The sequence below is a fragment of the Chiloscyllium plagiosum genome, unplaced genomic scaffold (assembly GCF_037043375.1).
Source record: "Chiloscyllium plagiosum isolate Xiang-an unplaced genomic scaffold, Cpla_swu_hap1 HiC_scaffold_13, whole genome shotgun sequence".
Taxonomy (NCBI): Eukaryota; Metazoa; Chordata; class Chondrichthyes; order Orectolobiformes; family Hemiscylliidae; genus Chiloscyllium; species Chiloscyllium plagiosum.
In genome coordinates, this window is record NW_028270151.1 from 7,154,973 (window position 1) to 7,181,396 (window position 26,424).

Sequence of the window (26,424 nt, forward strand, 5' to 3'; positions counted from 1 at the left end):
TGTGACACTGAAAAAGCCCAGCAGGTCAGGCAGCATCCAAAGAGTAGGAGATGAAGGGCTTATTCCTGAAACGTAGATTCTCCTGCTCCTCGGATGCTGCCTGACCTGCTAGGCTTTTCCCAGCACTTTTCGACACCATGACAGAACTGCCTCACTGCATCTATTGAGTGGCTCCCTTTATATTGTTTTTGTTCAATTAATATATTTGGCACTTTTGCTATACCGTGGAAAGTATAACAGCTTTTAATGAGCAGACTGTGGGTCTGACAGATCTTTGTAATACGGTAACTCTGCACGCGCTCTTACTGAACATGATATAAAGTATAACTATTAAGGGTTGAAAGTTTGTTCACGCCCATGTTTGGGTGGAGCAGATATGACAAACGATCCATCCATTCCCATGGAGACTGGCAGAATGTAAATCCAGCGCTTCCCCTTTTATTGACTTTTTTTTTAAAAACATTGGCCCAGGTGGGGCCTGTGTCACCTGTTTGCTCAGGAGTGGATTGGGCAGAGTTTGCTGATGTCAGATGATGCTGCCAGTCTGCTCTTTCGTTATGGTAAAGGGTAGTGAGCTCTAGTGCTATGTGCTCGAAGTCAGATTTGTGGCAATTGTTCCACTGTTTCCATTTGACCAGTGCTCCCTGTACCACTATTTGTTCCATGCTATTACACAGGAAGCAGATGTTCTGATGGTCATTCTGCATTATACTTAATGTAATTGCACGGATGCCAGAACTCATTAACACAAGTGTCAGGACTTCAGGATCCAGCCTCTGGTTGGAATGAAGGGACTTGCAAATGGATGGAATGAGCACCAGGCATTAATTGTAAATGAGATCCTCTTGTCATAGAGTCAGAGATATATAGCATGGAAATTGACCCTTCGGTCCAACTCGTCCGTGCCAAACAGGTATACTGAATTATTCTAGTCCCATTTGCCAGAACTTAGCCCATATCCCCCTCAACCCTTCCTATCCGTATACCCATCCAGATGCCTTTTAATATGTTGTAATTGTACCAGCCTCCACGACTTCCTCTGGCAGTTCATTTCATACAAGCACCACCCTCTGCGTGAAAATGTTGCCCCTTAGGTCTCTTTAAATCTTTCCCCTCTTACCTTAAACCTCTACCCTCTAGTTCTGGACTCTCCCACTCCAGGGAAAAGACTTTGTCTATTGACCCTATCCATGCCCCTCATGATTTTATAAACCTCAGCCTCCACTCCAGGGAAAACAGCCCCAGACTATTCAGCCTCTCTCCCTATAGCTCGAATCCTCCAATCCCGATAACATCCTTAAATCTTTTCTGAACTCTTTCAAGTTTCACAATATCCTTTCCAAAGCAGGGAGACCAGAATGGTGCACACTATTCCGAAAGTGGCCTAACCAATGTCACGAATAGAACAGTTTATTTTTGAATGGCTTTCTGAAAATGTTCCTGCAGTCTGCTCCTTTTTAATATATTGCTTAATCGCACTGTTTAATGATGTCATGTCAGACAATCTCACTTTTTTCATTTGTGTGTTTTGAAGTAATTCAAGGTGAAATCTTCTCCAGTAAATAGCAAGAACGCAACAGAAGTTGCCTTAAAATAATTCACAAAATCCAGATGGATTATGATTAAACTCTGACTTGCATTCTGGCGTTTCCTAACAGACAACTGAATATACAAAAGTTTTTCATAATTTTACCAAGAAGTGCTTTGGATCATGCAGACTCTACCATTTTGCATATTAGAACAATTAGTCTCTTTCAATGCCAGCCTTATGTTACATGTGGCTTTTTTTAAAGATAAACATGTTAGGAGCCCTCTTGTGACATAGTGGTAGTCTCCCTGTCCCTAGACCGGGAGGCCTAGGTTCATGCCCCACCTACTCCCAAGACGTGTCATCATGTCTCTGAACAGGCTGATTAAAAAGATAGGTTAATTTTTTTTTAAATTGCACGTTAATACTTATGAAAGTGTCGAATTTGTAACTTGGAAACTGTCATTCTCCCAAACAAGGCTATGGGGCAACCTTACCCCTGCCCCATCCTCCTCAGCGATTTGATTCACTGCTTCTGCACTCTGAGCCTTTGGCCCTCTTTACTTCACTGAATCTCACTTGATAGCAGTTTGTGTGGCAGTTGGACAGGACATGAAAATGTGACATTAGTGCATATCAGTTAGGATTTCTCTTATTCATTCATGGGGTGAGGGTGTCTATGGCCAGTCCTTATTGCGCAGAGGGCAGTTAGGAGTCAACCACATTGCTGTGAGTCTGGAGTCACAAATAGGCCAGATCCAGTAAGGATGACAATTTCCTTCCCCCGATAATGAGCAAGATCGGTTTTTTTGGGACCATGGATTTTTATTGAATTCAAATTCCACCATCAGCTGTGGCAGGATTTGAATCCAGATTCCCAGAGCGTTTTTTTTTTTGGGTCTCTGGATTAACAGTCTAACTAGGAGAAAGTGAGGGCTGCAGATGCTGGAGATCAGAGTCGAGAGAGAGGTGCTGGAAAAGCACAGCAGGTCAGCCAGCATCCGAGGAGAATCGATGTTTCGGGCAAGAGCCCTTCACCAGGAATGAGGCTGATAACACCATTGCCTCTCCACTGTTTTCAGTCTACTTTACTTGAACTCACCATACAACAATAAAATGGTCTTGGGCTAGTATAATTTTCTGGTTACCTGGTCAGCCATAGTTTGGAGAAGCATAAAGCATTGCTCTGGTTCCATGTTGGAATCAGAAATAGGGCTTGAAATCACTAAGGGCAAGGCAATGTTTGGAACATACAAATGAAAAGGCTTTGCTGAAACTGGATGATTCCTGTTGTCTGTAAAATGTCTCTTATTCATTCACAGGATATGGGCATCTTTTGTTCTTACTTATTTGCCCTTCAGAAAGCTGGTGGTGAGCTTTCTTCTTGAACACTCATAGAGCTGTTACAGAGAGAGTTCCTGGATTCTGACCCAGCGACAGAGAAGCAATGACAATAGATTTGTTAATCCAGGCCAAAGGGGAAATTGCAGATGGTAGTGTTTCCATGTATTTGTTGTCCTCACCCTTGTACATGGCAGAGTTTGTGGGTTTAGAAGGTGCTGTCAGAGGAGTCTTTGAGTTTGTGCAGTGCATCTTGTGGTACACACTGCCACCCCTGTTTGTGGTGACGGGAGTGCATGTTTAAGGAATGAGATATGGCCCCTGTCAAGTGAATTACTTTATCTTGGATGGTGTCAAGCTTCCTGAGTGGTGTTGGAGCTGTGCTCATTCAGACAAGTGGTGTTATTCTGTTGTCGTTCTTGACTTGGGACTTGTTTATGGTGGGCAGGCTTTGTAAAGTTAGGAGATGAGTTACTTACTGCAACTCTGACCTGTTTTTGTAGCCACTGTATTTATACGTCTAGTCCAATTCAGTTTCTAGCCAATGGTAGCCCCATGATGTGATAATGGGGGATGATCTATGGTAATGCCATTGAATGTGATGGGACAAGGATTGGATTTTCTGTTACTTGCCATTTATCAGCCCGTGCCTGAATGTTGTCCACGTCTTGTGTATTTGAGCATTGACTGACTGCTTCAGTATTGAGGAGTCATGAATGACTCACTGACCATCCCCACTTCTGACCTTTATGATGACAGGAAAGTCATTAATGAAGATGGTTGGGCCGAGGACACTGAGGCCTGCTGCAGAAATGTCCTGGGGCTGAGATGACTGACCTCTAACAGTCATACCCGTCTTCCCATGTGGAAATCAACTAGGAGAAAGTGAGGACTGCAGATGCTGGAGATCAGAGTCAAGAGTGTGGTGCTGGAAAAGCACAGCAGGTCAGGCAGCATCCGAGGAGCAGGAGATTTGACCTAACGGACATAAGATCTCCTTCATTCCTGATGAAGGGCTTATGGCCGAAACATTGATTCTCCTGCTCCTTGGATGCTGCCTGACTTGCTGTGCTTTTCCAGAACCCCACACTCCACCCACCTTCCCATGTGCCAAGTATGTCCCATTGTTGGAATCAATCTCCCCTGATTCCTATTGACTCCATTTGTTAGGGCTCCTTGATGTCTGTCAAATGCTCCTTTCATGTCAAAGGTTGTCACTCTCTCCTCTGCTCAGTTGTTTTTATGCATGTTTGAGGCAAGCCTTCATTGAGGTCGGAGGTCGAATAAGCCTGGTTGAACCCCCAACTTGTCAGCATGAGTGAACAATTCAGTTGTTGAGCAAGTGCTGATTGAAGTGTTGAACAAAGAGAACTTGGAGTGCACATTCATATTTCCTTGGAAGTGGATTCACAGATAGATAGGATAACAAAGGTGTTTGGAATGTTTTCCTTTTTATTGGTCAGAGCACTGCGTATAGGAGGTGTACAGGACCATTGGTTAGGCCACTGTTGTTGTAATCTGTGCAGTTCTGGTCTCCCTGCTATGGGAAGGATGTTGTGAAACTTGAAAGAGTTCAGAAAACATTTTCCAGGATGTTACTGGGGTTGGAGCATTTGAACTATAGGGAGAGGCTGCATAGACGAGGGCTGTTTTTCCTGGAGCATTCCTGGAGTTTTTCCTGGAGTTTTCCTGGATATAAAATCCTGAGGGTCATAGGGTAAATAACCAAGGTCTTTTGCGTGGAGTGGGGGACTCCAAAACTGGAGGGCATAAGTTTAAGGGGAATCATAGCATCCCCACAGTGTGGAAGCAGGCCCTTGGGCCCAACGAGTCCACACCGACCCTCTGCAGATCAACCCACTCAGACCCATTCCCCTTCACTCTACATTTACCCCTGACTAATGCACCTAGCCTACACATTCCTGGACACTGGGCAATTTAGCAAGGCCAACTCACCTAACATGGTTAAAAATCACACAACACCAGGTTATAGTCCAACAGGTTTAATTGGAAGCACACTAGCTTTCGGAGCAATGCTCCTTCATCAGGTGATTGATGAAAGCTCCGAAAGCTAGTGTGCTTCCAATTAAACCTGTTGGACTATAACCTGGTGTTGTGTGATTTTTAACTTTATACACCCCAGTCCAACACCAGCATCTCTGAATCATCACCTAACATGCACATGTTTGGACCATGGGAGGAAAACTGAGCACCTGAAGGAAGCCCACGCAGGTATAGGAGAATGTACAAACTCCACACAGTCGTCCCAGGCTGGAATTGAACCTGGGTCCATAGTGCTGTGAGGCAGCAATGCTAACCACTCAGCCACTGTGCCATGAGAGGGGAAAGATGGACAACTTTTTCATGCAAAAGGTGGTGCATGAATGGAATGAGCTGTCAGAGGAAGTGGTGGAGGCTGATACAATTTCAACATTTAAAAGGCATCTGGATTGGTATATGAATAGGAAGGGTTTGGAGGGATATGTACCAAGTGCTGGCTAATGAGACGAGATTAATTTAATACACTGGGCAGTCTCCATTATCTGAATGACATGAGTGGGGAGTTTTTTGTTTGGGTAACTGAATGTTTGGATAATCGAATGTTCGGATAACATGGTTTACCTAAACGTTGGGACCTTGAGATCTTGTTTGAATAATCTGAAATTCAAATAATCGATGTCTGAATAATTGAGGTTGTACTGTATCTGGTTGCCATGTATGAGTAAGACCAAAGGGTCTGTTTCTGTGCTGTCTGTCCCTATTACTCTATGATAGTGCTATTGATGTCACCTTCCATCACTTGGCTATTGGCTGAGGTGGTAATTGTCCATGTTGAATTTGTTGAGTCATGTCTCACAATTGGTTTATCAGTGCACCTCTTTCAGAGACATGCTCTTGATGTCACTATTTCATAGAATGTAAGCTGAGGGTGTAAAGGTCTCAGAATCCAGCTTAACTCGAATCTCTTGAAGCTACCTTTTGTAGCTGAATAGCTAAATAGTAGAATGAGCCAGTGATGATAACATTGGTGTACATTGGAGTTATTATAAAGGTGTGTTGGATCTTTCAGTACCACATTACCCATGTCTTGGTTTCTTATGTTATGAGAGATAATGTAAGCATTAGGTAAAGTTACTGTGCTGGAGGCAAAACACATTTCAGGATTTGCCCTGCTCTTTGAGGGCAGGACATAGCTGGACAATGTTCCATATTGTTGGGTAGATATTAATGTTGTCACCAATCTGGAGACGCTTGGCTGGATCTGTAGCCCAAGTCGTTAGTACTATTGACAGAATGTAGTCAAACTCCACAGATCAGTAATAATGCAGATTGTCACGTGGTTGCAGCATAACCTTTTATTAATCATTGGTACTGATCATCTACTTTCCATCAAGTCTAGACTTCACCGTTAAAGTTGAGGGCTAGCAGTACTTCAGCCACAGCTACTCGCGAGACCTGTTCAATCATAGTATCCCTGCCCTGTGGAAACAGGTCCCTCGGCCCAACAGGTCCACACCCGTCCTCTGGACTGTAACCCACTCAGACCCATTCCCCTTCACTCTACATTTACCCCTGACTAATGCACCTAACCTACACATCCCTGAACACTATGGTCAATTTAGCATGGTCAGTTTCACCTACCCTGCACATTTTTGGACTGTGGGAAGAAACCGGAGCTCCCAGAGGAAACCCACGCAGACACTGAGGGAATATGCAAACTCCATAGACAGTCGGCTGAGGCTGGAATTGGACCCAGATCCCTGGCGCTGTGAGGCAGCCGTGCTAACCATGAGCCACCGTGCTGCTCCCATCTTCTTCAATCATATAATGCAGAAAAGGCCCTTCAGCCCATCAAGTCTGAACTGACATGACTGCCGCTAAAATTGAGCTAATCCCAATTTCCTGCACCTATCACAAATCTTTGAATGTTATAATGTTTGAAGTGCTTATCCAAATATTTTGTAAAGATTGTAGGTTTCCAGCATCCCCTGCCTTCCCCTCCCAGGCAGTGCATTACAGATTCCCACTGCCTGCTAAGTGAAAAGTTTTTTTTTCGCAAATCTCCTCTGCATCTCCTGCCCCTTACCTTAAACAGCCCTCTCTTGTGGTTGACCCCTCAATGAAGCAGAACAACAGCTTTCTACTCACCCTGTCCATGTCCCTCATAATTTTACACACCTCAATCATGTTCCCCCTCAATCTTCTCTGCTCTAAAGAAAACAATCCAAGTCCATCTCATCTCTCCTTTTATAGCTCTCTTTCTCCAGCCTAGGCAACATCCTGGCGAACCTCCTGTGTACCTCCTCTATTGCTATCACATCCTTCCTATAGTGAGGTGACCAGAACTGCACGCAGTACTCCATTTGTAGCCTAACGCTCTGTACAACTCCAACATTATGTCCTTGATCTTATACTCTGTGTCTCGACTGATGAAAGTAAGTGTCCCATATAATGCCTTAACTATTCTGATCATGTGCTCTGCTGACTTCAGGGATCTATGAATAAGTTTTGTAATTTCTTTTGTGATAAGTTCAGCTTTGTATGAAATATATTAAAAATGGGTGGAGAATAATATTGTGCCCATTCTAGGCAATGATATCCTCTAGCTGGTAAACAACAGTTTGTGATGAGGAAAGGTTGAAACACATGGGGTGAGTTGGTAAAGTTTTACCTGGTCATTTTTAGTGGCAGACATTAGTATGCTTTTCATGTACAAATTACAAAGAAAGGCATTATAATGTTAGGAGTTGACTTCAGAAAGCACCCTCAGCCTCAGTAAATGTTCTTGGTGTGGTTGTGAAAGGGCCAACTATCACTAGTCATGAGTAATAGTCTTACTTTGGTGATAGAGTTTTTAAACAAACAGACACACCTTTTCAAAACAGATTGTTCTCTTGTGCATTTTGTTTTTCCCATATCTGAAGAACTAAAAGGCTTTGAATTGATCTTGCATTGAAATTAGGTCCGAGATCGTAAAGAAAGCCGTCGACTTTGGTTAAAAATGGAAAACCACACAACTCACATCTCTCGGGAAGAACTGGAGGAAATGAAGGAAGCCTTTAACAAAATAGGTATGGTTTCTGTCTGTTATATTAAAACAAACTGAGACTGTGTCCCCTCTCGCTACGTTTTGATGAAACAAAAGCCCTTTGTGTCTGAGCCACTGTAATTACCTTCTGACCTTTTAAGAAAATACTGTGGTAATGAAATATTGATCAATGCATGATTTGGAAAAAAAAAAGCCCTTTTGTTGTAGCCAGCAAGAAAGCGGGGAGGCAGGATTTTTGATAAGGGGTGTGGAAGATAGTGTTATTGGACACTAGACAACCAGGTCCTCCTGCCCTCCAGAGAAGGCTGAGTTGAATGGGGAGAATGGTGATTAGGGATAGGAATCAGGGATAATTATTCTAAAGACAGTTCCATGGATCAGACGCCGACTGGAATTTTCCATTTCACCTTCAGTGAACCACCTTGGGCTTCACCAACACAGCACTGCCTGCAGGTAACCTCCACGCTGTGGCTCCAGCCCACCTTTACCTCTAGCTATAGCTCCACCACAGAACACACCAGACGGCCTCCTTCTTTAAAGACCACAATTTCCCTTCCCACGTGGTTGAAGATGCCCTCCAATGCATCTCATTCACATCCTGCACCTCTGCCCTCAAACCCCACCCCTCAAACCATAACAACTGCCACTCCTTCACCACCTGACGCCTGGAGGAAGAACACCTCCTCTTCTGCCTCGGAACACTTCAACCCCAGGGCATCAATATGGACCTCACTAGTTTCCTCATTTCCTCTCTTTCTCTCTTTCCCCCAACACCCCCCCCCCCCCCCACCCCCACCCCCACTTTATCCCAGTTCCAACCTTCCAGCTCAACACCATCCTCATGACCTGTCCTACCTGCCGATCTTCCTTCCCACCTATCCGCTCCTCCCTCCTCTCTGACCTATCACCTTCACCCCCATCCCCATCCACCCATTGTACTCTTTGCTACCTTCTCCCCAGACCCACCCCACCCCCCTCCCATTTATGTCTCCACCCTGGAGACTCCTTGCCTTCAGTCCTGATGAAGGGCTTTTGCCCGAAACGTTGATTCTCCTGCTCCTCGGATGCTGCCTGACCTGCTGTGCTTTTCCAGCACCACTCTAATCTAGACTCTAGCTATAGCTGCACACTGTACTGTGCAAGAGTCTCTTCTGTGCACTGGTGGTCTAGCAGGAATAACCATATTAGTTCAGCCCAGAGAGCAAAACCGGTGTGTGAGACACTGATCTGACTTCTCTGAAGAAGGGTCTCTGGGCACAAAACATGAGCTCGACTTTCTTTCTACAGATGTTGCCAGACCTGCTGAGTTTCTCCAGCAATTTCTGTTTTTGGTCTGACTTGCCTTGCATAATTCAAGGTGGAAATCAGACATCCACAGCAGACAGAAAGGCCCTTTAGCCCATGATGTCTGCATTGGTCAAAACAACCATCTAAATATTCGAATCCTGTTATTCCAGCACTTGGCCCATAGCCTTGGTATCACAATTGCCCATCTAAATACTCATTCAATGCTGAGGGTTTTCTGCCCCTACCATCCTTACAGGCCAAGATGTGGAGGTGCCAAAGGGGTGGACAAAGACAGAAGTCTCTTAACGTCAGGTTACAGTCCAGCAGTTTTATTTGAAATCACAAGCTTTCGGAGTGCCAAAGGAACCGTGCTCCAAAAGCTTGTGATTTCAAATAAACCTGTTTGACTGTAACTTGGTGTTGTGTGACTTATGACTTTATCCTTACAGGCAGTGAATTCCAGATTCCCACTGCCCTCTGGGTGAATAAGGTTTTCCCTTCTGCCTTTTCCCTTAAATCTATGCCCCCTGGTCATTGATCTTTCCATTAAGAGGAAAGGTTCCTTCCTGTATGAGTCCCTCATAATTTCATCCATATCAATTGTGACCCCTTTCATTCTCCTCTGCTGTTAGGAAACTAACCCCAGTCTGTCCAATCTCCCTTCATAACTGAAACTCTCCAGCCCAGGCACCATCCTGATAAATCTATTCTGTACCCTCTCCATTGCAATTCCATCCTTCTAGATTATGGATTCCAGAACTGCACACAATACTCTAGCTTTGCCCGACTCCAAGTTATACACCGTTCCAGCATCACCTCCCTGCTCTCAACTCTATGCCTTGACTAATAAAGGCAAGTATCCCATATACCACCTTCACTTTATCCACCTATCCCAATATCTCAAGAGACCATTGGGCATTCAGACCTGATCCTCAGAAATTCCCAGATCTTAACTGGGGCATGGTTGGGAACATGGGACTGGGATATCACAGCTACTTCAGAAATTGGCTCAGGGATGGACAGGAATGGCAGTTTAATGTTCTGGAGTGTAGATGTTATAGGGATGATAGAAATGGGGGGTGGTGGTGGTGGCGGCAAGAGGGGAGGAGGAGTGGCATTTTTGGTTCGGCCTGACATTACAGCAGTTGTTATGGACCAGACCAAACCACCTCAAAATATATTGAGAAGATAGTCTAGACTCTTATTTTAAAGGTTTTGTGATCTGAATATAATTCAATTGGTCACACTGCCAGATTTGAAGCAAAACACACTTTATTCATATGCTTTCGTGAAAATACAACAAAAGAAAGAAGAAATTGGAATAACTTAATTTTATTGGAAACCTTAACAGAATATTAGATTATTTAACCACTAAAAAGTAACTGTTTCAATATACAGGACCACCTCGATTATCTAGCATTCGATTATTCAAATGTCGGGTTATCTGGCAAGATTGCAAAGTTCCGCTGCTTGGCTAAACTGTTATCCAGCATTTGATTATCCAGCATTCGATTATCCAGCATTTGATTAACTGTACTACAAACTCCCCGCCCACGTCCTTCGGATAATCGAGGTTCCTTTATAGTAATATTCCATAAACATACCCTTGGCAGTGACAAAATCAGTTTTTAAAAAAAGGTTGTTTGACGTGTAATCCTCCAGTCCAGGAGGGAAAAATGTCAGGACAAAACCGTGTCTGTGTGTGTGTCTGTCTATCTGTTTCTGTGTAAGATGTGGGGAGAGATATTCCACAGGTTCCACTCAACTTCAAAAGCCAGCAATAACTGCTACTAAATAAACTAACAATCCTGGTTCTGTGGGACCCTGCACTGCCCATTCAGGCTGCCTCTCATTGCAACTTTCAAAAAATCCCCAAGGCGCCTCAAACTGTTTTCGCCAATGGCTCTGAGTCGGCTGCTTGCCACCTCTCTCGCAAACTTATTTTTTATATTTTACAAAAAAAGATCAAAGTACACCTCTTTTTAAACCGTAATATCATCAGTGTAATTGGGGAAGATATTCCTGGGATATCATCCAGTGAAGTTGTATGGGTGCAACTGAGAAAGAAGAAAAGATCCCCAGTAGTCAGCGAGAAATTGAGAAGCAAGTATGGAGGGAGATCTCCGGTTATCTGTAAGAATGATACGGTTGTAATGGTAGAAGTTTTTAACTTTGTACACCCCAGTCCAACACCGGCATCTTCAAATCAGTGAGCATGATTTGTTGAAAGTATTTGATAAACTCTAAACATGATGCTAATTGAATTATTAATCTTTTCAAACTGTGGGTGGGGCAGGGGTGGACACACAGATGACCACTGGATGAATATGGTGTGTACATCATATTGGCTGTTGTGCTGCAGACTGCGTTAAACCTGAGGATTTTCTTTTCAAAAGATCTTGACAATTCTGGCTACGTCAGTGATTACGAACTTCAAGATCTCTTTAAGGAGGCAAACCTTCCTTTACCTGGGTACAAGGTGCGAGAAATTGTGGAACAGATCCTTAATGTAGGAGACCACAACAAGGATGGAAAGATCAGTTTTGAAGAATTTGTCTCGGTGAGTGAACCTCGTGTTTGTTTTCAGCCATTTGTAGATTTTTTTTCTTGTTATATGTCCTTTTGGTACATTTCCAAAGTTGTGGTGCTGCAATTGTGCTGCTACAGCAACTAACCAAGAGTTGCATTGTAAACCAAGTGAAATAGCCCCGGTTCCTTATTGAATACCTCTACTTCTACTTTGGATTCTTCTGGGATCATCTGTCTGCGTTTTGATCTGATCTCCTACTTGAGTCGTGCTTCTTTTCTCTTGTTGTTGTCATCGTCGTCATCCTGGAGTACTGCTGGTTACATTGGGTCTGGGTTTGAATCTGATTCTTTCAAGCCCCCTGTTTACTCTATTCTTTTTTTAGATTAGATTACTTACAGATTACTTACAGTTTGGAAACAGGCCCTTCGGCCCAACAAGTCCACACCGACCCGCCGAAGCGCACCCACCCAGACCCATTCCCCTACATTTACCCCTGCACCTAACACTACGGGCAATTTAGCATGGCCAATTCACCTAACCTGCACATTTTTGGTCTGTGGGAGGAAACCGGAGCATCCAGAGGAAACCCACGCAGGCACTGGGAGAATGTGCAAACTCCACACAGTCAGTCGCCTGAGGCGGGAATTGAACCCGGGTCTCTGGCGCTGTGAGGCAGCAGTGCTAACCACTATGCCACCGTGCCGCCTCATGCTTTCTCACAGAAGACAAATTTCAGGAATGCTGTTTAATTTTTCTTTTACCTATACCACACCATATTCCGACTGCAAAGTTCCCAGCTGTTGAACATCTTCTAGAGCATATCTATCCCTGAGCTGACTCCTCTTCATCTTCCCAATTGGCCTTCAAAAAGATGGAAGACTGTGGAAGGGTGACTTAAAGAAAACAATTTCTCTAAAAGTGAAAGAGATCACCAGTCAATAGACCCGAAGAAAGGGGTGAGAGCTGTTGGCTTCAGCCATTGCATTATAGTTAGAGCCCCATTAGGAAGTGATTGCATGATTTTGATCTACTGCTTGGGAATGAATGATGATTTATGGTTCCAAGTGAGGTTGGTGTGTGGTCGAGAGCTGATGGTGATGGAAAGTGTAGTTTGAATTAATCACATGGTTTAAAAAGAAGGCATTCAAGGTTTGAGAGAAGATTTGTAGCTCGGGTGCTCGTTGTCGTGGTTCTGTTCGCCGAGCTGGGAATTTGTGTAGCAGACGTTTCGTCCCCTGTCGAGGTGACATCCTCAGTGCTTGGGAGTCTCCTGTGAAGCGCTTCTGTGTTGTTTCCTTCAGCATTTATAGTGGTTTGTCTCTGCCGCTTCCGGTTGTCAGTTCCAGCTGTTCGCTGCAGTGGCCGGCATATTGGGTCCAGGTCGACGTGTTGGACCGATAACCAGGTTTGACATACAGAGAATGAAACCTGAAAGCAACACCACCCCCAGATTCTAAGGACTACCTAAAGTGCACAAACCAGACATTCCACTCAGACCCATCGTATCACTACCAGGGACACCATCACACAAACTGGCTAAAGAACTACAACAGAAACTGAAACACCTGATCAGCGGATCCAGACACTCTTACACAGTCAACACAGGAATTCTTGGACATCATCAGAAATCTATACATAGACCAGGAAGAAACTATGGTCTCCTTCGATGTAACGGCACTGTTCACCTCTATCGACAAAACCCTAGCCAGAGAAACAATAGCCAACCTGCTGGACAGACAGAACAGACAACGAGACGGGGAACATATCAACAAAGACTGCATACTCAAACTACTGGACCTGTGCCTCACAACACACTTCACATTCAACAACCAAATATGAACAAATCAACAGCGCACCCATGGGCTCACCCATCTCTGAACCCACAGCAGAAGCTGTAATGCAAAGACTAGAACAAACAGTCCTACCGCAAATTCAACCCAAACTCTGGGTCAGATATGTGGATGACACCTTTGTAATCATTTTAAAAACACAGAAATAGAAAACACACACCAGATCATCAACGCCACACTCTCAGGAATCGGATTCACTAGAGAGGAAGAAAAGGACAACCAACTCCCATCCCTAGACATGATGGTACAGAGAACACCGAACGGAGAATTCACCACAAAGGTACACAGGAAAGCCACACACACCGACCAAGTCCTGAACTATGAAAGCAACCACCCCAACACACACAAAAGAAGTTGCATCAAGACACTGTTCAAAAGGGCTACAACACACTGCAGCACACCAGAACTGCAAAAAGAGGAAGAAGAACACCTCTACAATGTATTCGCCAAAAACGGATACCCCCCCACAATTTCATCAATAGATGCCTAAGGGAAAGACACGGAATAAGGACATGCCACAACCCATGTTACCATACATCAAGAACATTTCTGAACTGACAGCCAGACTACTACGACCACTAGGACTCATAACAGCACACAAACCAACAGCCACACTCAGACAACAACTCACCAGGACAAAGGACCCGATACCCAGCATGAGCAAAACCAGTGTAGTGTACAAAATCCCATGCAAGGACTGCACAAAACACTACATAGGACAAACAGGAAGACGGCTAACGATCCGTATCCATGAACACCAACTAGCCTACGTCAGAGCCTGGGTGTCCTTGGAGAAGGAGCACACGGTCTCCACCAACACCCTGGAGCTGTTCAGGGAGAGATGGGCGCCGCAGGGAGTGGAGTGCATTATTTCCCCCTCCAACTCTATTTTGATTTAATCCCTGCCCTCCCCTTCACTGTTTGATCACACAGCATTGCCTTTTGATATGAAGGGCACTGCTTGTCACTGGCCACTCGGGTGTTTTCCTTTCTTCTTGGTGGTGGATACTGAATAAAGATTTGTACGCCTTGTGTCTCTCACCTGTGTGTGCGCGCGCGCACACACACAACATGAGTGCTGTGGAAAAAATAAGCACTACTGCAGTTAGGCGGTAGTGTAAAACAAAAAAAAAGAACAGGAGTGTCAGACATCCTGTTCACTCGCTAAATAAAAAAATAAACACCAACTAGCCACAAAACGACACGACCAGCTACCCTTAGTAGCCACACACTCGGATGACAAGCAACAGGAGTTCAACTGGGACAACACTACTATTATAGGACAAGCCAAACAGAGAACAGCCAGGGAATTCCTAGAGGCATGGCACTCATCCACAGATTCAATTAATAAGCACATCAACCTGGACCCAATATCCTGGCCACTGCAGTGGACAGCTGGAAGCGGCAAAGACAAACCACTATAAATGCTGAAGGAAACAACACAGAAGCGCTTCATAGGAGGCTCCCAAGCACTGAGGATGTCACCTAGACAGGGGACGAAACGTCTGCAACACAAATTCCCAGCTCGGCGAACAGAACCACAACAATAAAAAGAAGGCAAATGGCCTAGTAGGACTGTTGTGACTTTGCGAAGGTGAAGACTGCAGATGCTGGAGTTCAGCATCAAAAAGTATGTAGCTGGCAAAGCACAGCAGGTCAGGCAGCATCCAAGGAGAAGGAGGGTCAACATTTTGAACATAAGCTTGTGCTTGAAACGTTGACTTTCCTGCTCCTCAGATACTGCCTGACTGGCTGTGCTTTTCCAGCACCACACTTTTTGACTATTGTGACTTTGCCTTTACTTCATGGAAATTCTCAAGAAATACCAATGTAATAGAAAACAGTAGCATGTCCATCCAGCTGTTTGCTGCAAACAAAGTCTGTAACCATCCCATGCTTGCAAATCTCAAACCAAACTGTCTGACAGTTGATATAGTTCTACGGTTCAACAATATTTGCTCAATAATAGTGTTTAAAGAAATACTTCGCCAATTTAGAATTATCACTTGGACTGGCAGTGTGCCATGCTTGCTCAATTGGAAACTGCATGTATTATTCCACAGGCTCATGATCTTTGTAGACAGAATATGCACAAATACTGTGCTGTTCAAACCCAACAAAATAGGTGACAGCCATTCTCTGGTCCTTTTTTGATCAGTTAACCTTCGCTGTTTAAAATTTAAAGATTGTAACCCTTCTTCAGGACACCCGAAACGTTGACTTCTCCTGATGCTGCCTGGCTTGCTGTGTTCTTCCAGCCTCCTGCCTGTCTACCTTGGATTCCAGCATCTGTAGTTTTTTCATCTCTAAAATGTAAAGCTTGGCAGATAACTGCCAGTCATCATTCACTGGTGCATTCACCATGACAGTGCCTTAACCAATCACCGTGCACTTGCTAACCGGTCATTGCTGTCCTCTCGTGCATTGTAAATGTTGTTTTCCTTCTACTTTGGTATTTTTTGCAAACTGGTCTGATGAATTCAGGGTCCGTAGCTATGATGTAATGCTTTTTTAAAAAGTAATACTCAAGTTCTGTCCAACCGAAAGACAATCAAGCCTCATTGTTGACCAAATGTTACGGTACCATTACCCTGCTTATAAACTCTCTGAAATATGATGAGTATTTGTGCTAACATGCTCAGGAGTGAATGTCCAACAAGTTCCTCTTGTTAAGCCCAACACAATCTCTTTTCTGTTTGGCCTCCCTTTAGTTTGTTACAGATCAGCTGACAAAACAATGGGATTTGTTTATTATCTGTAAACATTCGATGTTGTTGGCATTTTGTGGAATAATGTTAAGGAAATTAACAAACAAATTGCAAAAGACATGCAAATATTACAAATCTGGACCCATTCTTCTGTTTCCCTTTTATCTTTGATCATTTATCTTTAGGAGGGAACAAGTGTTCTGGTTGGCACAATTGCTGTGTGGTATGTAAATACATTATCGTCAGGACAAATGGTTAAAATATTTGGTTTCCTACTCTGGGGTACACTTAGTTCCTTGCATGTTACATCACATACTTTTCATTGTTTACAGAGCAATATGCACTAACATGTAAACTGAAGTATGAGGCTTCTTTGGTTGTTAAAATTGCATGTTTTGAGAAATTCAACTCCCCGATCCACTGTGACATTTTTGTTGCTAAGTCAGGATATGCTCTGTTCTGACAAAGCAGGGAAGGGCATTATATCTATGGAGTGCATGTTGCTTTATGTAATATCCACATTGCCTTTTGAAGACCAATTGGAGGAGAATTGGTTTCAGTGTTAATAATGTAAAATCAGAGCTGGAGTGAGATGGATGTACTGAAAGATTTATTTTTTAATATTTGCAAAGTCATGCTTAAATCTACTTCCTGCAACATTTTTCTGTCTATCCTGTTATTGCAATGTCTCTCAGATTTGTTTTACTTAGCTTTTGAATCTTCTAAGCTCGGTGTGATTTCACAATTCATCCTGATGTTCATCATATTATCCATTTTCAAATTTTAAAAATCAGCTTTTTTGGCTTGACGGCCCTGTCCAGCTGATGTTTCTTTTCCTCCTTTGATCCACTAGTGACCAGTCCTTAAAGTCTGAGAAGTTTTTGGGTAATTGATGATGCTGCAATTCCAGCTATTGGTGGGAACCTTCAGCTCTTGTTCCTTTTGAGTGTCTTCATGTTTAAAATCACCAAAGGGTCTGCACCTTTTAAGGCCAAATACAGGTCATGATCAAAATCTTGGTTTTTGTGACTTAGAGTGATAGAGATGTACAGCACGGAAACAGACCTTTTGGTCCATTTCGTCCTTACCGACTAGATATCCCAACCCAATCTAGTCCCACCTGCCAGCAGCCGGCCCATATCCCTCCAAACCCTTCCTATTCATATACCCATCCAAATGTCTTTTAAATGTTGCAATTGTACCAGCCTCCACCACTTCCTCTGGCAGCTCATTCCACACACATACCACCTTCTGTGTGAAAAAGTTGCCCCTTAGGTGTCTCTTTTTTTTTTTTAAAATTGTATCTTTCCCCTTTCACCCGAAACTTATGCCATCTCGTTCTGGACTCCCCCACCCCATGGAAGAGACTTTGTCTATTTTCCTATCCATGCCCTTCATAATTTTGTAAACCTTTATAAGGTCACCCCTCAGCCATCAATGCTCCAAGGAAAACAACCCTAGCCTATTTAAACTCTCCCTATAGTGCAAATCCTCCAACCCTGGCAACATCCTTGTAAATCTTTTCTGAATCCTTTCACGTTTCACAACTTCTTTCCAATAAGAGGGAGATCAGAATTGCAAGCAATATTCCAAAAGTGGCCTAACCCATGTCCTGTACAGCCGTAACATGACCCCCCAACTCTCAGAACTCTGACCAATAAAGGAAAGCATACCAAACGCCTTCTTCACTATCCTATCTACCTGCGACTCCACTTTCAAGGAGCTATGAACCTGCACTCCAAGGTCTCTTTGTTCAGCCACACTCCCTAGGACTTTACCATTAAGTGTAGAAGTCCTGCTAAGATTTGTTTTCCCAAAATGCAGCACCACATATTTATCTAAATTAAACTCCATCTGCTACTCAGCCCATTGGCCCATCTGATCGAGATCCTGTTGTAATCTAAAGTAACCTTTTTTTGCTGTCCACTACACCTCCAATTGTGCCGTCATCTGAAAACTTACTAACTGTACCTCTTATGCTCGCATCCAAGTCGTTTATATATGACAAGGGTAACGGACTCAGCACCGATCCTTGTGGCACTCCTCTGGTCACAGGCCTCCAGTCTGAAAAACAACCCTCCACCACTACCCTCTGTCTTCTACCTTTCTTCTGGGGAGAATTCTGAATTCTGGTTAGTGAATAATTTGGTGTTTACTTGAAATATTAAAAATATTAAAGTTGCCATAGTCCTACTGGACTATAGGGCCTGTCTTTAGAGACAACTGGTAGTGGTTTAACCTGAGGGTCACCATGCCTCAAGTGAGGGGAGAAATTGAGAAGTGTCCTCCGTGGTAAACTCAGTTGGTGATCACTCTGTCAACATTACTCTGCATTGTAAACCAGTTGTCCAGCTCGCTGATCCCCTGATTTTGAATATTACATGCTCCTCGGAGCTATGCTCCCAAATATTGTCAATGCACGGTCCTCCCCTATTCTTGTGTTGCCCCTCCCTGTACCTGTAGCTTGCTGACTGCTCTTTGCAGTGCTATAGGCCTTTCTTTTTAGTTGTGGCCATTTCTACTGCCTCTGGTCGGTAGCTGGATTTGTAGGACGGGGGGGTTTGGTTTAGTCAGAGCACAACAAAAGTTGAGGGAAAATATCACCGGTTAGGTTAACACCTTCTGTTGGATTGCAAACTGTTGCAAAGAAAAAATGAAGGAAACAAATCTGAAATTGATTTTGAAGTTGTGCAAGCTGAAATAAATTTAAAAGGATTAAACTTGAAAGGATTCAGAAGAGATTTACAAGCACGTTGCCAGGAGTGGAAGGTTTGAGCTTTTGGGAGAGACTGAATAGAGTGGGGCTATTTTCTTGGAGCATGGGACGCTGAGGTGTGACCAAATGCTTGAAAGTGGGACTGGATTAATTTCGGATATTTGGTCAGCATGGACGAATTGGACCAAAGGGTCTGTTTCCATGCTGTACATCTGACTCTATTTACCTGTGTAGAACATGGTAATTTACCTGCAGCATGCTTTGAAGAACCGAACTGGAAAATGCAATTTGGAATTGCAGCCATGTTTTTTGGTGAATATGATTATGGTGTATATATATTTAGGCATGCCCATGTTTTGCACTAGGATTGATGGGAACCGTAAACTTATGACACCAGGGCATGATAACATCTTGGCACCGGAAATAATGTGACAAACAGGAAACTAGTGAAGAGATTGTTTCTAACATATGCCTCTGCCACCATGCTCACTAATTGTTGCCACTGTCCTTGAGTTTATCCCCTTCCTGGTCGATAGTCTATAACTGCAGAGCTAAAAAGAATTTCTTTTTTAAATCAAGAGCTTCCATCTCAGTAAGGAGGCTTCGGGTGCATTTATATCCAATCTGCTCTGAAAACTCTGCTCACATTATGACACCATGATGAATTCCTTCACAGCTCATACAGTAGATAACATTCTAAAAAATAATGTACAATATTCTAGAAGAAAAAGGCAGTTCACTTAATGATTTCAAAGTAATTCCTGGGTCTTGATTCACAGATTCACAGAAGTCCTTTCCATGCTGTATACTACACTTCAGTTAAATTGGTCTAATGGTTTTTGAGGAATATTGTTTATACTGTGTGTGACAGACTAACTGGGTAAGAACATCACCTGATCCTACCTTCACTGGTGGTGATAATAAATAAGAAAATTTGGAAATACTGTACTTACAGCATCTGTTGAGAGAAAAGTAAAAATAATGTTTCGGGTCAATAAAAATTTCAGAACTGGGAAAAGTTAGGAATGCCATTGATTTAGCTAGTGATAATTAAACCAGAACAGAAAATCTGAGATAGGGTGGAGGTCAGAAGAGCTTGAGTAACAAAAGGTTGGTGTTGTGGGGTCACGGGGAGCAATAGTGTGACAGTAAGGAAACAAAAGTGCCTAGAAGAAGTTTAATGGTGACTGCCATCTAAAGCTAAATAAGAGAAAATTAGTTTAAAACTGAAAGAAACAAAATGTACAGAGATTGCAGTCTGAAATTGTTAAATTTGGTAATCAGTATGGAAGGCTGTAATAGACATCTGAGATGCTGTACCTTAGGCATATGCTGAATGTAATTGGAACTCAGCATTAGAACAAGGACAGGAGAGTTTAGAATGAGGACAAGGGTGAAGAGTGTAAATGACAGGCTACTGGAATCTTGGCGTCATGCCCGCAGACTCAATAGAGATGTTCTGTAAAGCAACCACCCAGTCAGCATTTAGTCTCCTGATACAGAGAGGTGAATATGGTCTGCAACGTTGAAAGAAGACCACACAAATTTACATAATACACAGCAGTTGTGCCAACCAGAACATTTCACTGACTTTTTTTTGTTTTGTAACTTTTCAGGTTTTCCAAGAGCTGAAAGACAAAGAGATCAGCAAAACATTCAGGAAAGTCATCAACAAGAAAGAGGGAATTTGTGCAATTGGTGGAATGTCTGACCGCTCCAGTGAAGGAACGCAGCATTCTTATGAAGGTACATCTGTAACTTTCTACAGTGTGTTTACTACTTGACCAGTTGTCTCAGCAGTTCTTGGGAGTGGGATGAATAGCGAGTTCCATCTAGCACATTTAGTTTTTTGGATATTCTTTCTTGAAATCAGAGTTCAAGCCCAGGTCCAGTTGATTGGACTGAGCATGATTCAACCTGCAATCCAGGAGAATATTCTTTAACAGAACAGTAATAAGGATGTGGATTTTGCCAATCCTGGCCAGAATATCGGCGGAAACTGACTACATTGCAATGGCACTCATTGAATCATGAGGTCATGAGTAGAGATACGTATGTTATGAATAGAGTTGTTTCACATGCTCAATCAACCATTCAAAATATTCCCATTTAATTTGTGAAGGGGCATTATAATTCATTGGCTATTTTTTATAGCTTGATATTACCTCTGAAGCATGGTTATGGTCGCCTTTGTGACACCTAACAAAGGAAATACATTTTTTTTCATTTTTCCACATTAATATTATCTGTTCCTTTAATGGGCACATTGTGTGCTGCATTGCAAAGATCCAAGTCTCTGTCGAAGTCAGTTTGAACTTCATAAATAACCAATGAGCCATTTGTGCTTTCTTAATTTCTTGCCACTGGCTTTGGGCAACAACATTTTATTTGCTGCAACATTGTCCCAATGTTCCTTCAGAATTCAAAGCCAACATTGTTGTGACCTTTCAGAACAGAAGCAGATTTTGACAGATACTTCATTTATGTAAACCTTGGCTTTATTTATTTGGTGACATGCAACTGTCCAACATGGAAAGCACAATTGATATGAAGAATATTTAGAAACTGTTTTATGCAGCTTCATGATTTGATTAATACGCTCTTTATTGTTAGTCCAGTTGTGACTCTGCACTTGATCATTTGAAGTCAAAGCAGATTAACAAATTATTTCATCTTTTCTATTTCCTTTTTTCTTCTCCTTATCCCCTCTTTCTGTCTTTCTTTTTTTTCCTTCTCTCTTTTCTCTCTCACTCTCACTCTCACTCTCACTCTCACTCTCACTCTCACTCTCACTCTCACTCTCACTCTCACTCTCACTCTCACTCATGATGTCTCTGTTGCTTACTCTTTCTTTCCTTCCCCTTTATGCAAGCGAGACCTGTTTGTCTGACATCAGTAGTAGGGGAAATACGATAATCTATTATCAAGTTTGATTACTGTATGTTCAGAAAATAATTCAGTTTGGCCAGTGTCAACATGGATATATGAAGGGAAGTCCTGTTCGACCAGTTTACTATAGTTTCTTGAGAATTTTATTTGAGCAGAATTACCAGTGACCACCCTTGACATTGAAAGCTGCATTTGACTGTGTGTGGCATTAAAGAGCCCTAGCAAAACTGGGATTAAATGGAATTGGGAGGTGGGGAACAACTCTCCACTGTTAATACACAGGAAAATGATTGTGGTTGTTGGAGATCAGTCTTCTCAGCTCCAGGGCATCTCTGCAGGAGTTCCTCAGGGTAGTGTCCTCTGCCCAACCATCTTCAGCTGCTTCGTCAACGACCTTAAGGTCAGAAGAGGGGATATTCGCTGATTGTGGAGTGTTCAACACCATTCACAACTCCTCAGACACTGAAGCAGTGATGTTCAAATGCAACAAGATCTGGACCATATCCAGGCTTGCAAGTGGCAAATAACATTCGTAACACATGCAAACCAAACTATGACCATCTTCAATAAGAAACAATCTAATGATTATCCCATGACATTCAGTGGCTTTGCCAACACTGAATCTCCCACGATCAATATCCTGGGAGTTATGATTGACCAGAAACTGAGGTGGACTGAAGTGGACTTACCATATAAACACAGTGGCTACAAGAGCAGATCAGAAGCTAGGAAGACTGCAGTTTGTAACTCATCTCCTGACTCCCCAGAGCCTGACTGCCATTTAAAAGTCTGATAGCAATGAGTTTCTGAATTCATAGCCACACCGACCACACGTTTCCTCACCCACCTGACTCCATCTGCCTTACCTCAACTGTTGCTGAATTCCTCATTTGTTTCTTTTGAAATAATCCAGTGTAGAGGTAGCTACTTTTTTTTTTAAACTAGCCTCCCATATGCTTCCCATGATTAAACGTGAGACTGTTCACAATTCCAAGTACAGTTCACCCATTGATCGACAGTGGCTCTCAGTTAAACAATGTGTTTTGTTTTAATTCTCATGTTTCAGGAGTCTCTATGGCCTCACCCCTGCTGGTCCTTGTAACCCTTTCAAGCTTTGCTGCCCTCCAAGGTGTGTAACCTCCGTCTAAGTATCCCCACTATTGGTGACCTTAGCTTTGAAGTCCATTCCCACATCTCTCCACCTTTAGTGACACTCATTAAAACTCACCTTTCAGACCACATTTTTCACATATGCCCCAACGTTTCCTGACATGCCCGAATTTTGTTTAATAATGACACAATATTGCACCTTGGAACATTTGCACTGTGTGAAAGGTGCTAGATAAATGCAAGTTATTGTTTATTAAGTGCCATGAAATGGAGCTTCTGAGGAATTTAGCTTGTCTTACAAATACCAATTTTAAAGCTAATATTTAGACTAAATGAAAAAAAGCAATACTCCTCTTCCTATCCTCCACAACTACCCATGAATAGCAGTTGGTGCGCATATCACTGTTTGCAGATCTTTCCCTGATGCACAAAATGCCTTCTGAATACGCCAGTCCTGGGATAGGGTCACTGGACCTGGAGCATTAATTCTGGCAGCATCTCTGGAAAGAAAGCAGAACTGCTGAGCATTTCCAGCAATTTCTGTTTTTGTTTCTGATTTCCAGTACCCCAGGTATTTTGGTTTTTATTTTGTTTTCTCAATACGTTGATTCATTTTAGATGGATAAATACTCATTATAAGAATCAAAGATGAATTGGAGACCTTGATGAGTCAGCACGTATAATGCTGATGCTGCTTGCTATCATTAATGATTTGACTCTGAATGTAGACCACACAAATACCTCCTGTCACTGAATCATCATCAGAGTCAACTGGCAGTCATCAATATTCTGCGTAAATTTATTAACTTCTGTGCTTCAACTTTTAAGAAGTTGCCACAAATACCCAGTCTTTGGAAAAGTATTTTATTGAAACAGTAATTTCAGGCAACAAACTATTTCTTGCCCCTCTGTTTAATTAAAAGCAGATCTATTGAAGAGCAACGGAGTAAGTTAGCTTTGTCTGTGGCACAGCTTCACCACCCACCCACCCACCCACCCACCAATACCACCACCACCCACCCACCAACCACCCCCACTACACCCACCACCAACACCACCCCCACCACCACCCCACCCACCAACACAAATACAATATCAGACAGCTATGTTGGAACTGTCAGTCTTCTGAAGATAATTACGGGAACAGCATTAGAAAGAGTTATTACTGATTAAATTGAATCCCTTGGTCTATTCCAGGAACAGGCACAGCAGCTGCCTGTCAATATCTAATGTATATTAAAATAAGAAGTCTGTGTGCACTATTGGGAACCAAACTATTGCTGTTTGGAGAAACTACTGGTACTGTTGCCTGGAACTCTATCTCTTGTTGATGTAGAGGCTCCAGTCTGAATCTAATTAATGGCTGTAGTGAATCAGGGTTGTGGAGGATATGTCGGGCACCAGGGAAGCTCTTGGTTTACTCTCTGACAAGCTTTGCATGAATAATTTTGCTTTCTGTGCAGCCGCTGGGATGTTCCTTATGATCTCTGAAAATCAAATTAAATTTGGTTACAGGTAATCATTTCCATATCTGTTTAGGGATAGAAAATTATTGAAGAAAAGGAATCAGAGGTAGGCTTTTCCAAACAGACCCAACAGATTCCAACCTCCAAGAAAAACTAACAGGGAGGGCAGCATTTTATGGATCACTGTGGGCTTGGGGTCAGGGACGTCCACTCACCAACCTTTACCATTTCACCCTGCATGGCCTGCTCATGCTCTCCTGAACGGAGTCTTTCTAATGGCCGTTTTAATGACCAGTTATGAGTAGTGTCCTGCATGGCCTCGGTTTTGAGACTGATAGGAGAAAGTCAGCGTCAGGTTATCCTGTCAGGAGGGCAGGGTGGAGTATAAGATGCCTCCCTCATGGACCCACTTCACCAGGTAACTTTAGAGGAATAAAATTCCTCGAAGAATTACAAGATTGAGGAGCAGCTAGCATCAGGGGGCATTCTTTCTCCACCCACTCTTGAGTGGCAGAGAAGGACAATTCTGCTACTTGGTAAATTCCTGCCCTATGTTGTTGAAATAGGAAAAGAGGAATTGCATTGACAGTGGTTTTCGGGCCCTTTGGAAGTTTCAATGCGTTTATGACCAATGAACTTCTGTTGAAGTGTAGTCCCTGTTGTAATGTAGGAAATAAGGAAATCAATTTGCAAACCTGAGGTTCCACAAAGACAATGGGCAGATGATATGCTTTAGATGGTGGTTGTAGGATAGATATTGCTTTGGATATTGGGGGGCATGTCACTTTATTTTCTCAGAAACAGAACCATGCAAGGGTTAATGTCTGAGCTGAAGGACAGCGCCTCCAACTGTCCACCTTCTGGAGTTGTATCTCTTGAGGTGGAAGAAAGCCCACCTTGAAGTCTGAGATGGTGCTACTCCTGAACCCTGCCTGACCCTCTGTGATATATAATGGAACTGTGCAGGATAGTGCGATAGTCGTAAAGTTTAATGTTGGAGACTGGAAAAAGCCTTCAGCAAGCAAGCTTTGGAAAATCACCTCGTCTCTGAAAGCAAAGAATAATGATGATGATGATGTAGTCCCCTATATAAGGGACACTGAAGAGAAACCAACAAAAAAATGGATATGAAATACTTGTACAAATGTATGAGCTGCATTAGCAAAACAAAGCCAAAACTCATTTTGTTATTGTTTAATTATTCATTCTTCATATCCTGAACAGTCCTATTAGCCTGTCGACATTTTCCATTGGAAACTGCAATTGCAGCTCTAAGCAGGAGTCAAAGCCATGGAAACTTCGCTTCAAAGTTACCATGTTGGTTGCCAGGGAATGTTTGCTCTGCACTAACTGTAATAATGGATGCAATGTGGATTACTTTTATGGTGGGTTTCTCATGGTTAGGAGAATGTGAGGACTGCAGATGCTGGAGATCAGAGTTGAGGGTGTGGTGCTGGAAAAGCACAGCTGGTCAGACAGCATCCGAGGAGCAGGCGAATCGACGTTTCGGGCATAAGCCCTTTATTAGGAACGAGGGATACTTGTGGTTAGACTGGCACAGAAGTTGACTTGTCCGAAAGTACCACATTTGATTTAGCTGTGAATGTAACTGGTCACAGAATCTTGCCATTTCATTGGTCGTGTAATTTGTATCAGTGCCGGGTTGTGCTGTTGCCAATGATCCTGAAGATTTTGTAAAAACGAACCAAAGGTTCGTTCGTCCGTCCAATGGGGGTGTCACTGACTGGGCCAGCATTAATTACCCATCAATAGTTACCAGTTGAGAAGATGGTACTGAGCAGTTCTCTTGAACTACCAGAGTCCATGTGCTGTCAGTAGCTCTACAATGTCGTTCAGGAGGGAATTCCAGTATTTTGACCCAATGACACTGAAAGAACAGCGATCTATTTCCAAGTCAGGATGGTGAGTGGAGGAAAACTTTGCTGGGG

General features: G+C 43.0%; 1 protein-coding gene across 2 annotated transcripts in view; it reads left to right on the plus strand.

Annotated features, from left to right (window-relative positions):
* Window positions 1-26,424, plus strand: part of LOC122556217 (plastin-1-like) — a 149,760-nt gene that overhangs the window by 62,633 nt on the left and 60,703 nt on the right. For both annotated transcript variants that reach the window (XM_043702777.2, XM_043702778.2), the window contains exons 2-4: window positions 7,833-7,941; window positions 11,603-11,766; window positions 20,627-20,756. In XM_043702777.2, the coding sequence (XP_043558712.1) occupies window positions 7,872-7,941; window positions 11,603-11,766; window positions 20,627-20,756 (364 nt within the window). In that variant the 5' untranslated portion in view covers window positions 7,833-7,871. The remainder of the gene's footprint in view (window positions 1-7,832; window positions 7,942-11,602; window positions 11,767-20,626; window positions 20,757-26,424) is intronic.